This window comes from Dromiciops gliroides, chromosome 5 (assembly GCF_019393635.1).
Source record: "Dromiciops gliroides isolate mDroGli1 chromosome 5, mDroGli1.pri, whole genome shotgun sequence".
NCBI classification, from domain to species: domain Eukaryota; kingdom Metazoa; phylum Chordata; class Mammalia; order Microbiotheria; family Microbiotheriidae; genus Dromiciops; species Dromiciops gliroides.
Genome location: NC_057865.1, coordinates 232,856,413 through 232,871,191, shown reverse-complemented (window position 1 = coordinate 232,871,191; position 14,779 = coordinate 232,856,413). Strand labels below are relative to the sequence as shown.

General features: G+C 34.8%; 1 protein-coding gene across 6 annotated transcripts in view; it reads right to left on the bottom strand.

Moving 5' to 3' along the window:
* Positions 1-14,779, bottom strand: part of MON2 (MON2 homolog, regulator of endosome-to-Golgi trafficking) — a 138,180-nt gene that overhangs the window by 79,456 nt on the left and 43,945 nt on the right. For all 6 annotated transcript variants that reach the window (XM_043965855.1, XM_043965857.1, XM_043965856.1 and 3 more), the window contains 12 exons: positions 12,032-12,226; positions 8,728-8,852; positions 8,280-8,419; positions 7,485-7,638; positions 3,217-3,449; positions 2,868-2,949; positions 2,141-2,325; positions 1,481-1,593; positions 1,060-1,164; positions 586-666; positions 432-505; positions 256-346 (listed from right to left, as the gene is read on the bottom strand). In XM_043965855.1, the coding sequence (XP_043821790.1) occupies positions 256-346; positions 432-505; positions 586-666; positions 1,060-1,164; positions 1,481-1,593; positions 2,141-2,325; positions 2,868-2,949; positions 3,217-3,449; positions 7,485-7,638; positions 8,280-8,419; positions 8,728-8,852; positions 12,032-12,226 (1,578 nt within the window). The remainder of the gene's footprint in view (positions 1-255; positions 347-431; positions 506-585; positions 667-1,059; positions 1,165-1,480; positions 1,594-2,140; positions 2,326-2,867; positions 2,950-3,216; positions 3,450-7,484; positions 7,639-8,279; positions 8,420-8,727; positions 8,853-12,031; positions 12,227-14,779) is intronic.

Here is a 14,779-nt window from a genome sequence, read left to right as displayed (position 1 = left end):
CGAAGCAGACAGAGGTTAAGTAACTTGCCCAGGGTCACTCAGCTAATAAGTGTCTAGGCAGCATTTGAAAATGGTCTTTCTGATTCCAAGTCAAGCATAGTAAATTCACTACAATGCTGACTCTCTGATAAACAAATTATGCACCACAGTAGACCAAAAGGTTAATTTTAATCCTGTCCCCTAAAAATTAAGGCGTTCCACTTTACCTTACTGAGCAATCTATAATATTTAAGATATTTAGGTAAAATGCTGTACCTTATTATTTCCATAAGCCATATCCATTGCTTCTAGAGATAAGGAGCAAAGGGCATTTATTAAATGATGTAATGATACATCATCAAGATACCTAAAAAATTTAAAAAAAGTTTGTTAAGACATTTTATTTATAAAATGTAACTGAAGTTAATTGTTCTATCAAAAACTTCTCTTACTGTGAGCTTTCAAACAATCTCGAAAGTATGTTGGAAATGACAGGTAAATCAGTCATAACTGCTGTAGTTAGAACCTGAGAAAGATAAAATTAATTGAGACATGGAAAAATTCTAGGCAGTTATTAAATAAAAAATAATGATGATTCCTGCTTACTGTACTGGGTCCTTCCACAGCTCTCCCAGGTTTTAAGGCACCCCCACTACCAGGTTTCAGTCCCAGAATCCACACAAGATGCTGTATGGGGAGGTGGGGGTGGGGATAGAGAAAAGAACATTATACAAACTAATGAGAGTAAAAATAAAAGTTTTAAACGACAGCAGTACACAAAGTTTATCAGTAGCACCACTAGTGACATCATTAAATGTTTACCCCAAAGGCTAGGTTGATGATACTGCCATCACCTTCATTAGAATGAGGCAATTATAAGTGACATTCTAGCATTCCATGCCTCTCTACTCTGTTCTCTCTAATTTTCAGTGCCTTTCTTTTCTCCTGTCTTCTACTGTCTATGCACAAGGAAGAAAGCACAGGGTGACATTAGCCCATAGACCCTTCCTGGTTCTTAGGCCTAACTGCTATTGCTACACATAAAACCATTCCGCTCTGGTCCAGGTTTTGATACCATACCTGAAGAGTTGCCAAGACAAGTTGCCATGATGTGCCAAGAACAGCTCCATGGCAGTGTGCCAAGTTAAGTAAAGTCCTCATACACTGGATATTTTTTGAAGTCAGCTAAACATAAAAAAAAATTTTTTTAAAGCTATATATTTTTGCATTTAATGGTAGAAGAAAAGTAACAGTATTCATATTTAAAAAAAAAAGTGGTTTGGACTACAGCTTTAAATGTTATACAAAATTATATTAAACTCAAGTTCCTCAAATGAAAAACTACACTCATGCAAGAAATTAGATTATATATGTGAACTATCTCCCTATATAAATTACTTAGGCTAAAAAAGGTAAAATTTCAATACATGTGCAGAAAATAAACATTCAAAAGATTTCCTTGTTAATGTGGTAGACAAGAATAAGTAAGGACATCTTTTACCATTACTGTCCCCTGAGGCTGGACTGCTAGAGGCTGACCAACTGCTACAACTTGCTGATGAGACTCACTCGACGGGCTGATCATCTGAACATTTTGTCCCTGAATGGAATATGCTAAGGAACAAAGGAAAGATCTAATAACATATACAGAATGCTTTATCTAAAAATCAGTTTTTAAAAAATATCAAATTATAAGCATAATTATACTTATTATTGTAAAATGTAGTTACTTTGTTACATATAATAATAATTCTATATTTTGTGGAGTAAAAAAAACTATGTACAGTTTAAGGACCATGTAAAAAAGTTAGTAAATAGCAAAGAGAAAAAAAAAAGTCCTAAACCACTGAAAATGCTGATAGATAGTTTCATTAAGAAGATAAAGTTAAAGGATAAACTTTTCCAGTGATGGAAACCCAAGTAGTTTAGTTAAAATTTTTAGTTAGGAAACTATCACAGTGAAATATGTATCAAGGTAGAATGACACATGAGTATATGCAAAATGAATATATTTTTTTGGCTATGTCAGTTTTATTCAAATTAATTGATAAATTATTCATATTATAAAATATTCAAATTAATTGTGATAATGAAATGTTATCACTGTATTAGTTTCTAATACAAATAGATGAACAAAATGGAAACTAAATTCAGGTCTTACATTTGCTAGAAAATGTAGCTGCAGTTGTCGTATTCAATACTGTAAGAGCATAATGTGGAGGCAAGGAGCCTTTGCAAATGGCAGTAATAAAAGCGTCTCTTGAAGTTACAAGGCCTAGTCTCCCACAGAGAGCAGCCATTGTCAGCTCAGCTTTTAAAATATTTTCAGTGGCAGCTTCATCTGTGCTGGAGAGAGAATAAGCTATTTAGGACTTCCTGACTAACTGGTAAGAAGAGAGTAATACATAACCCCCCAAAATTCTGAAAAAAAAAATCAGTATACAAAATATTTTCAGAATTCAAATAATTAGAAAGCAATCAAGTTGTTCCTATAACTCCTAATTGAGTTTAGTATTATAGTATTCAACAAATATGAGTAACTATATAAGCAATACACAGATTACAGATAAATATAAAATAGACTTTTTAGGAATAAACAAATATTTCACTTATGATATCAAATACTTTTTCAAAGTGGCTATTTTATATCCTTTAAAAAATAAATATATTCATAAAACTTAAGTTGATAGTATGTGCTTCATTAATCTTGCAATCTTATTAAAAAGTTAATTCTGAGGTACAACCAGGTTTTTTTGTTATTAATATTTTATCTTAAGGTGGTAAAAAAAAAAAGCAAGGCAAACATTCCTTTTCATTCTAAGGCAATTGTTCTAAAGCAATCATCATTAGTACAAACTATAAAGCAAAGAATTACAAAGACTGATTACCTGGCATCAAGAAGAAGTGACAGTGCAGCAAGAAGACCACACCAGCAGGCATTAACCATTTCTTCCCACACAGCTCTGCTAACTTAAAAGAAAAAAGATCTCACAGTACTTACTAAATACTAAAAATGTTAAATGTTTGTATCACCAAGAATTCAATTGTGAAAAACGTTTGATCCTTTGAAAATATGGCTAAATTATCTTTAAAAACTGATGGTTAAACAGTTAGTTTCAGACTTCAAAGTGGTTCTTAAACCAAACTGTCTTTTAATGACTTCAGTGCAAGGAAGGCTTTCCCCTAGCTATGTGACTGAACTCATTTTACACTTTAGAAAAGTAGCACATTTTATACCTGTTTCCTTATCCATCTGATCAGATACTGATTGAAAATCTTGCTGTTCCAATGATTGTGCTGGTGAAGAAGCTGTTTCAGTGGTAGTCTGACTCTCTGTTTCCACTTGTCCTAACTCTCCTTCAATCATAGTAGTAATGCCACGAACAAGGTCTAGCAAACAGTGGAATGCCACAGACATGGCATACCCTTCAGGAATAGTTGGAGGTTCCACTTTATCTAGCATCTCAAGGCTGAAATTATCAAGAAATCATAGCATTAATAAGGCAGCGGTAAAGATGAAAGTAACAAAAAACAAAAAACAAAAACCCTGACATTTATATGATTACGGTTTACAAAAAAGACCTTATTTATTTTAGTAATTCTGAAAGAGGGCATTTATTACAGGTGATTTGTAAATCACAGGACGGCAGTCTTCAAGTTGGAAGGAACCTCAGAAGTCATCTAGCTCAACCACTTATTTTAGAAATAAGGACACTGAGGCCAAAAGATGTTAAGAAATTTGCCTGAGGTCACATAAGAAGGAAGCTAAGGCCAGGACTTGAAACCTGAACTTACGAAAACAAAACTGGGACACTTTACACTACGCTACAGCTATCTCTAAAAGGGAAAACTAAATTATTTTTTCTTAATGATGAACTAAATTATATTTGTACAAATGGGAATACTAAGGCTTAGTTTCCTATTTCCTCAGTAATCTGTCTTCCCCCTCTCAGTAGGAAAAAAAGAACAGAGGAACTGCTGCATTTGTAATTGGTAACAAATTTGTGGAAAAAAAAATAAGCTTCTAATAATTTCAAGTATGGAATGTATCCTCTCAAGATTATAAAATGTAAAGTTATGTTGCTAGATAACAGATGAAGTAAAAACAAACAAAAAAACCTGCAAACCACCAGATAGTGAAAGATAACTCTTCCCTCACAGAAGAAGGGTGGGTGGTCACTGCATCATATGTTTTTAATTCTTAATTGTTTCTCACTCTATCCCATGTGAGGGTTGAGACAGGAGGTAAAGGTGGGGTGAAAAATGACTTTGATAAAAAACAGTTCAAAAATTAATGGACTGATTCAGTAGATAGTTGGGTCTGAAGTCTTCAATTAGATGCTGAACAATTACTTGTTGGAGATATTGTAGAAGGGATTCCTGCTCAGGTATAGGAAGGACAAGATGATCTTTAAGGTTCCTTTTATAACTCTGAGATTGTGTTTTTTTCTGTAATAAAACAATCACCTATGATAAGTACCTAAATAATTACCCACAATTTTATTTCTTTTTAAAGAATTTACTTATGATGTATTCAGATAAAGACATGCTATATGATCTGGTCCTTTTGTACAGATAAACTTTAAACAAGAGATAAAGGAAATGAACCACCCACTCTTGTTGGAAAGGTAAAGAACTGTGTGTATGGAATGTTGCATGAAATATACTGGTTAATTTTAACTGGATTTTTTATTCATTTGACAAAGAAAGGCTTATATACTGGGTTAGGGAAGAGTGATAAACGACTAATATTAAAAATACCAATAAAAATCCATATGTATGGGTGACTTTGTATTTGTCATACACACACTTTACGGATATGACATACACACATACTCACCCACTTGTTTTTTAAAATTCCATGTAAACTCTGGAAAAGAATATGCATGATTCGGTCCTCTTCTCTCAGAAAACCCGAGGCCAAGACACATCACTTAACATCCCAATCTCACTTTTCTTAACTATACAATGAAGAGGTTGAACTAGATTGTGTCTATGGCTCCTTACAGCTCTAAAGTTCTCTAACTCATCTTTAACTTTCTGTTCCATTACACACAGATGAGAGAAAACTAGCAACCTGTAAAACCACAGATATTCCTGTTAACAAGATATTAAGTGAGAGACAGCTAGGTGGTGCAGTGGATAAAGCACCAGCCTTGGATTCAGGATGACCTGAGTTCAAATCTGGCCTCAGACACTTGACACTTACTAGCTGTGTGAACCTGGGCAAGTCACTTAACCCTCATTGCCCCACAAAAAAAACAAGATATTAAGTGATTTTCCATTACTAGGCTATATGTCTAAGGGTGGTAAAGAATTTTCATTCTGGTATTTTAATCTTTTCTCCCCCTGTCAGGGAAATGAAGTTCAGGATTGATTATTAAAAGGGAAGGGGGGAATTGGAGCTGCTAAGTATGCTGCCCAAGGGAAGCACCAAAGAGATTATCATCAGAGAGATATAAAATCAGAAAAGAAGGCAAACTTGTCACACACAAAGAGCAAGTGAGAAGCCAGCCATATACTCTGCTGCAATCAAGACAACATCAAGAGAACAGGAGGAAAGCCCCACACAATATCAGAACTCACTCTCAAAAGTTTATGAAAAAACATAGTTTGGTTACAATCTGTACTGATGGAGGGAGTACCACTTTGAGAAGGTCACAGATATACTGAATTATAGCTTTTATTCCTCTTTTATAAATAAATACCAGCAAATGCCCAACATTAATGAGACTCAATATACCGAGTGTCTTTGCTTCTGAAATACTAAGTAGGATCAAAACCATTAAGAAATCTCTAATGTAAAAACAAGGTCGCTAAAACTATCCAGTAAGAAAATAGTACAAATGAACTGAAACCATTAGACATAAACAAGGATAAACTGATAAAAATAACACTGAGAGAATGGACTGCATTGCCTCTCTCGTGCCTTGCCTTGGTATGAGGTTAAAAGGATATAAGCAATAAAAATAATATGAGAAAAGGCCCCAAACATAGGTGATGAAAAGACCTGAACTGAATGGCAAATTTGACTTTCAAATACAAGACCCTAGAGAACCATAAAAAAAACTGGAGCTGGGGGACAAACCTGGGGTCGTACAGGGGGCAAATGTCTTGTGTCTGAGGTCAAGTTTTGGCTGGGATCCCCCTGGGTCCAGGGGTGATGATTTGTCCACTGTGTCACTTAGCTAGATGATAACATCTTTAGGGTTAAATTGAGGGGTGAAGGGAATTCACTGGGGGAGGGAGAAGGGCAGAAGTGAAATCCTACATGAAAGTAACAGGAAAAGGCTTATGGAGTGGGGGAAGAGATGGGAGAGGAGCAGGGCAGTAAATGAATTTTACACTCATCAGAAAAGGCTCAAAGATCTTAAACTCATCGGAGCTGCCTCAAGGAGGGACTAACAGACACACCTAACTGGGTGGAGTAATCTATTTAATCTGGACAGTAAATGAGCCTAACACTCAACAAAATTGACTCAAAAACCTCAATCTCATTAGAATTGGCTCAAGGAGGGAATAATGTACACACTCGATTGGGTGGAGTAATCTCTTTAACCCTGCAGGAAAATAGGGGAAAGGGATAAGGAGAGAGAGGGGCAAATAAAAGAAGGAAGGGCAGAGTGGGGGAGGGGACAGACAGAAGCAAATCCCTTTAGTGATAGGATGAAAGAAGATGGATAATAGAAGGGGAAGGGAATAGGATGGAAGGGAAACAGTTATCAATAGTAATCATGAAAAAGAGAAAAGGGGGAAAAATTGTACAAAAAATATTTATAGCAACTCTTGGTGGAGGCTAAGAATTGAGAATCAAGGGAATGTCCATCAATTGAGGAATGATGGGAAAAGCTGTGTTACATGATTGTAGTGGAATGGACTTGTGCTACAGGAAATGACAAACGGGATGATCCCCGAAAAACCTTGAAAGATGTATAGTGAAGTGAGCAGAACTAAGAGGACATTGTGCATAGTGACAGCAGTATTGTTCAGTGAGAAACTGTGAATAACTTAACTACTCTCAGCAGTGCAATGATCCAAGACAATCCCAAGGAACTAATGAGGAAGCCTACTATGCACCCCTATAGAAAGAACTGATAAAAAGAACACTTGTGGATTGTACATATATAACCTGATTGTGATCTTGTGGAGGGGGGAGGAAAGGGAGGGAGGGAGGGAGAAAAATTTGGAACTCTAAATCTTATGAAAATGATTGTTGAAAACCACCCTTACATGTAAATGGAAACTAAAATAAATGTTTGTTGCAAAATAAATAAATAAAGTAAAAATAAAAATAACATGAGAAAAAACCCCAAACAGGTCTCAGAATAGAAGAATCAGTCAAAAATGTCACAGCTAAGTTCTGAATATAAGGATATAACAGTACTCTGTTCTTAACAGTAGTTATTTACACTAATAGGGAAAGAAGATATATTGGAAAGTGTTTCATGATGAAATATCACCCCCAAGATCCTGTTCTTGACAGAAATAACACTGTTACTACTTACTAGGTTGCTTTGGCACTTCCTTGGACTGTGACAGTCAGAATAGGTATCCAGGTCCCTCTATATTCAAAAGCAGGTAGTACAGTAACACCTCCACCCATTCCCAACATTCCTGAGTTTGCTGGTGCTGAGGCTGGGCCACCAGAATTATTATTTCCTATAAAATAAGGGAAATTATTAACTTAAACTTCAATCTTCTTATTTACAAGTGAACTCAAAAAGCACAGTCACTTCTTTATTATAAGAAATTCCTCTGGTGTTTAAAGCCCTTAATAAGCTGTTCCCAACATACCTTTTCTAAATTGTATATTACTCCCTTTCTTGCTAAATGCATTCATGGTACTCAATATCCCATCTCTACGATTTTACACACATTCCTCTCTGCCTCTCAGAATCCCCTTGTTTCCTTCAAAACTGCTTCAGCCACACAGCTTCAACGTGAAGCTTTTCCTGAATCCCCTCACATTACCGCCCCACCCTTTTAACCTTGTATTTATTCCTCTTTTCTATATATTAGTTTAGGTGCATGTTTGTCTTCTCTGTTAGAATAGAAGCTCCTTAAGGAGAGGGGTTATTTCACTTTTATTTTTGTGTTCCCAGTCACAGTTCAGGTCACAGAGTAGGCACTTAATAAATACTGGTTGACTAACTAATTGATGCAATAGTCCATATGCAGAGAACATAGCTTTTTTTAAAGGTAAAGAACAAAACTGAGAAGATTTTGCCTACCAGGTTACGAGAGTTTAAGTAAATTAATGTGAAATAGCTAAAAAGGAAAAAAAATACAAGAGCATTTACCAGCTTGATTTGTTGTAGTAGATGGAGTCCCCGTCGTTGGGACAAGAAACAATGACTGGATGAAGGATCCCAATGCATTCACAATGTCTCGGAAAACTTTAGTAGAATGCTGTTTCATATCATAAGATTGACAAAAGGACCTGCAAAATACTTTAGAATGTTTCTAAACAACAATATTTAGCCACAAATCATGTTAATAAACCAGTGGAGATGTTATACATTAATCATCTTAGAACACTTCAAAGAATTCACCATTCTAAAGGAATTTGGGGTCATTTGCTCAGTCTTAAATGAACAATTCACCTTCCCCTCCCACCAAAAGCCTTCTTTCTACCTCTCTGATCCCACACATACAAAGTCTAATTTTGTTTGAAAAAATCCTTAATAATTTGGAACAATTATTTTACTCTCTGAGAACTAAAAACTGTCTGTGCCTCTGCATCCCTACCTTAATAGCTGGGGCTGCACACAGAGCCTATGGATTGATTCCACTGCAACTGCTCTTAGCCACTGGGGTTTATCTGCATCCAGAAACTTCACTAGGAGTGAAAGAAATATCTCACATTCGGTTACCTAAAGGAAGAAACATTCAGAATATACAACACACCTCTTAGTTAATTAACCTGATATCAAAATCTAACCACATTTTAAAACATACTCTACAACTAATTCACATTGACAAGGGGATCATTCCACTGAAGTTGTGTTCAGAAATATTAAGGGTGAAGTTTGTTTTAATAAGTATTTCACTTATTTCAGACACACTCTAAAAAAATTCAGCTATCATTTACTTTCTACAAATGTTAATATGGATCCAGAGCAACAAATTTCCTACATTTAACATACAAAAAATAAGTAGGTTTAAATTTACAAGCATAGAAAAGAGTGTCATAGGAGGTTAAAATTTAGAATCCAAGTATATATAAGGAGGATTATCAAGTGTCACTCATTTCCTATATAGGCCTTTCCTGATCCTCTCCCAAAATCCAACTGTTATAGTGTTCTCTCCCTCTTGAAATCACTTGGAATGTACTTTGCACTTATTTATCCATGTAAATATTTTGTCCTCTGAAAAGAATGTAAGGACTCTGAGGGAAGGGATTAATTTTTTTCGTTGTATGCCTAGTGCTTGGCACACTACCAAATCCATGGTAGGTGCTTAATAAAAGTTTGTTGAATGTGATATATTATAATCTGATGTATGCAAAGTATGCAATATTGGAATTAAGTACTTTCATAAACCAAAGTGTTCATATTTTAATTAATATGAGGGAAGCTACAAATGAGGGAGCTATAGATCAAAGTTAGATTTTGTAATGCATTTTGTTAAAAGGTACAGCAGAAAGAGCACTGGTTCTGGAGTCAGTGGAACTGGGCTCAAATCCCACTTCTGATGCTTACGACCTCTGAGCCTCCCACTCCTCATCCGTAAAATAAGGAGGCTGGATTAGCTAGGCACCGAGATCCCCGATGATGTTATGATTTGGATGGTCACAAAGACTGAAAGAACCCTCACTGTTTCTAAAACAGGACATTTGAGTTCTCGTTAAATCTATCGCTAAAAATGGTACCAAAAAAATTAAACGCTGAAGTAAACGGTGAACAGATCTGACTTTCTAACAACCCTTAGATGGAAGTTATTCATTTAAAAATACTCCTGTAGGGGCAGCTAGATGGCGCAGTGGATAGAGCATCGGCCCTGGATTCAGGAGTACCTGAGTTCAAATCCGGCCTCAGACACTTAACACTTACTAGCTGTGTGACCCTGGGCAAGTCACTTAACCCCAATTGCCCCTCAAAAAAAACCCAAAAACAAACAAAAAAAATACTCCTGTAGACAAAGATGACTCGTTTAAGATAAAAAGGTGATTAAAAATAAAGCTCAAACCAGAAGTTAATGAAATACCAAATGTGGCAAATCAACATATTATGAAAAAAATCTATCATAAAATAGATATATTGAAAAGGCAGTGATATACAGAGGAAAGAACACTGGATTTAGATTCAGAGGACCCAGGTTCTAATACTGGCTCTGCTGCTTTGTACCTATGTAACCTTAAAAAGTCAGTAACCTCTTTGGACCTCAGTTCTTCATCTGTTAAATGAGGTGGTTAATGAAATGGCCTCTAAGATCCCTTCTAGTTCTAATTCTTAAGATATTATTCCCAAGTAATTTAATATTATATTTAATGTTAAATTTACATCTAATGTTAAAATTATTTTCAATATTAAATATACCATTAAATTAATTATAACATAGAATTGTAACATGTGGTATTTAATTATATATAATTAATATTTAATATTCTAGTACAACAAGACTTGATTTTAGAAAGGACCTTAGAAATCACCCGTGCCAACTTTTACTCCATTTACTGATGGAGAAACTAAGGACCAGTATTAGTTGTTATTTGGTCAAGGTCATACAGCTAATTAACAGAGCAAAGATTCAAACCAAAATCTTCTTCTTGTTTCATATTTAGGGCTTGTTCCATGACTTTTATTTACTGTAACTTTCTCCCCATCTTTCACCATGCCCTGACCATGGTCCTGTTTCTGAGCTTATCTGGACATAAAATACTACAAGTGATAAAAAGCCAGAAGGCACCAACTCTCACAAGTGTTAGGGAGGAGGTGGGGCAGCTGGTAGAGATCCTACATGCCACTGGAAAAAAAAAATCAGCCTTCACACTAACCATCTGCACATATGACATGGCATATTTTGCCAGTTTCTAGTCTGTATCATGCCAGGTTCATCAATTTTCAAAGCTCAAGAACATAACAAATACATAACACCTGGCCCTCCTTAAAACTGTAAATTGAAACTACTCACATATCGCGCCACTTTAGGTATTCTAGAGACATTATGCTTCTGATATATTTTATGATAGTTCAAAACATTGTTTCCATTTCATTTTTTATGGATTTACCACAAATGACACATCTTGTTCTTTTCAAAAGTATATGATAGTTCTATATTAAAAATTATACTCATTATATCCATAATAATAAATTTTGGCTTATAAAATATAAAGATCTATTATATCATTTCCCCAAAAACACATAATTTAAATGTCTAACAATGCATTATAACTTTAATAGTGTCTTTTAATCAAGAACATCACAACATTCTATAGTTGTTTCTTTTTTAAAAAAAATCATTAGAAGATTGTTTATCAGGTAAATTTTTCTGATCACAGCAACTCATGAAACTGCCTACAGAGCTGAGTGTGCATGTGCTAAAATGAAAAGATGTTCAGCAGCTGTGTTCTGAGTCAATGCAGAGTGCCCACACCAATGAGATCTCAATCTCTTGACATATCAAATGATTTAATTTGTTATGAGAGGCAATGAATTTATGCAAATGAAATGAACTTTGGTTCTAGTCTTGGATTTCAAAATGAATGGTGTGATTTAGGATAAATCTCACATTCTTGACTTCAGTCTATTCAACTATAAGCTTTTATATAAGCACTTTCAGTTACACAAAAGTTATTAGTCTTTATTAGTCTTTAAGTGGAACACAGGGACAATTAACACAGACATTAGTGACACTGCCAATCCTGTGGTCCCTTCGATCAATGTGATATTTCTTCACAAAACAGAAATACTGTATGAACATAGACAAAATTTAAAAATGGATAACCCACTTAAAAGTTGACTGATTTAAAAACTAAGGTCTCCAATAGATCATTTTCTAAAAGTGGGCCATCCCATATACCTACACAAGAAACTTACCAGGTAATACTTACCAAAAGACTATAAAACTGCTTAATCAGAACGGAAACTACTCTCAGCAGACGCATACAAATGGGAAAATAAGGTTTTTCAACCGGTGCAGGGGAAGATGAAGTACAGGATCCTTGTCTGAACTTGATATTTGGGGAGAAGAGCTTTATCACAAGTGGACATACCCTTTCTTTAAGAAGGAAACTAAATTCTTGGTGCTGTTAAAAAAAAAACACAACAATTAACACTTAATAATTCTAAAGTAAAATCTTACTTTTTAGTCAGTAAAATATTTTAAGGATCAATATTAGAAATTCATGTATGTAATTACTCTTGCCTTTCACAATAATTGTTAGACACTCTTCAGAGTTGTTTTTTTTCCTTAAAGATCAAATGGTCTAAATTCTGACTTTTTAAATTGTGGGTGGGATTGTGTAACTGAATGTGGGGGTTGAGAAAAACATCACGTAAAAATTTCTCGTGTGAAAAGGCGTTGTGAGGGAAAAAAGTTTAAGAAGCCCTAGTTTAAATGACAAAGATAAAATTGTACCAATGACAGCATTAAAAAGACAATTAAATAAGAAAACTTGGTTATAGTAAGTCTATCTTATAATTCAGTTTTATTCTGGTCTGCAAATCTGTGTAAATGCACACAGAAAGAAAAGAACTAATGATTGATTTTTGGAATTGATACTACCTACAGTTCAGGTATACCTAATTACTTAATAACAAAACAAATTACTCTAAAAATAAAGTGATATGAGCATGGGTGGTCATGTATATAGCATATAGAGTACTCAACTGTTGATTGGGCCCTCACAAATATCTACCTCTTTTATATAATTCTTTGCCTGTCCTAGTCATTCAAACAAGTCTTTTAAAATTTGAATTATAAAAAATTTTCTTCTATTCCAATCATTATACTATTTAAACAGTGTTTTATTTTTAATTTATTATAGGCAGCTAGGTGGTATATAGGATAAAGTACTGGACCAGGAGACATGAAGTCCTGAGATCAAACCCAGCCTCAAACACTTACTATCTATGGGACTCTGGGCAAGTCATGAAATCCCTCTGTGACTCAGTTTTCTCATCTGTAAAATGGAAGTAATAACAAACCCTAGATCCCAGGGTTGATATGAAGATCAAATGAGAGTATCTGTAAGGCACTTTGAAAACTTTAAAGTTCTATATAAATACTAATTATAATTATTTTTAATTCTATAATTAAGCTTAAAGTAAATTTAAAAAAAATTTTTTTATTAAAGTAAATTTTTTAAAAGGTCAAAAGAAGTGAGTGAAATTGGGTCAATTTCTAAAATAGTTCAAGAGGAAGCTAGATGGCGCAATAGAGCACTGGAATGAGAGTAGGCCGACGTGCTTTCAAATCCAGCCTCAGGCAGTATTGTGACACGAGCTTAACTTCTGTTTTCTTCAGTGTTTTCAGTGTAAAAGATAGCACCTATCTCCCAGGGTTATTGTGAAGATCAAACAAGATAATGTTTGTAAAGCACTTAGCACAATGCCTGGCACATAATATGTACTATATACATGCTAGCTATTATGGAATGAAAATTAGCAGACGTTCTAGGATCTTCTAATTCTTCCTCCTTACCATATCAGGAGGAAAAGTGAGGTAAAGGACAAAAAAATGAGCATAAGCATCAAAATTTAATGAAAATTGTGGTTGTAGAATTTAGCAGTTTGGAGAAAAGCAATTCTTATTTGCCACAAAGCACCAAGGTGTCCATTAGATCATTTCTAATTCCTTTTTTAAAATATCAGGTGGACAGCAATACCACTTTGGGGTCTTTTCCCCAAAGAAATCATGGAAAGGGGAAAGGGACCCACATGTACAAAAATATTTGTAGCTGCTCTTTATGTGGTAGCAAGGTATTGGAAGTTGAGGGGATGCCCATCAATTGGGAAATGGCTGGAGAAGTTGTGGTATATGAATGTAATGGAATACTATTGTGCTGTAAGAAATGATGAGCAGGAGGAGTTCAGAGAAACCTGGAGCGTCTTTCGTGGGCTGATGATGAGTGAGATGAGCAGAACCAGAAGAACATTGTACACAGTATCATCAACATTGAGTGTTGATCTACTGTGATGGACTACATTCTTCTCACCAGTGCAATGGTACAGAAGAGTTCCAGGGAACTCATGATAGAAGAGGATCTCCAAATCCAGGGGAAAAAAAAAAAAAGAAATGCGGAGTATAGATGCTGAATGAACCATACTATTTCTGTTGTTTTTGGTGGTGTTTTTTCTATTTTGAGATTTTTCATCATTGCTCTGATTTTTCTCTTATAACATGACTAATACAGAAATATTATTAATGTTATTATGAATATATATATATAAAACCTATATCAGATTACCTGCTGTCTAGGGGAGGAGGAGGGAGGGGAGGAAGAAAAATCTGAAATTGGAAAGCTTGTATAAACAAAAGTTGAGAACTATCTTTACATGTAACGGGAAAAAAATAAAATACTTTATTAATTAAAAAACAAAGTATCAGGTGGATGAGTAGGACAAATATTGCCTAAATTCAACTGAATAAGAATCTATTAAGCATCTACTCTACAAAAGGCACTGTGCTAGGCATTAGGGATAAAATGGCAAAAATGAGTCAATCTCTGAACTCAAGTAGCTTTAAAGAATGCAGATAAATAAGGACTATTACGTCACTTCAATATATTAGAAATGATTTCCCTCTACCAGGAAGGGAAAAGGAAAGATCCAATATATATACAAAGAAGTAAATATGG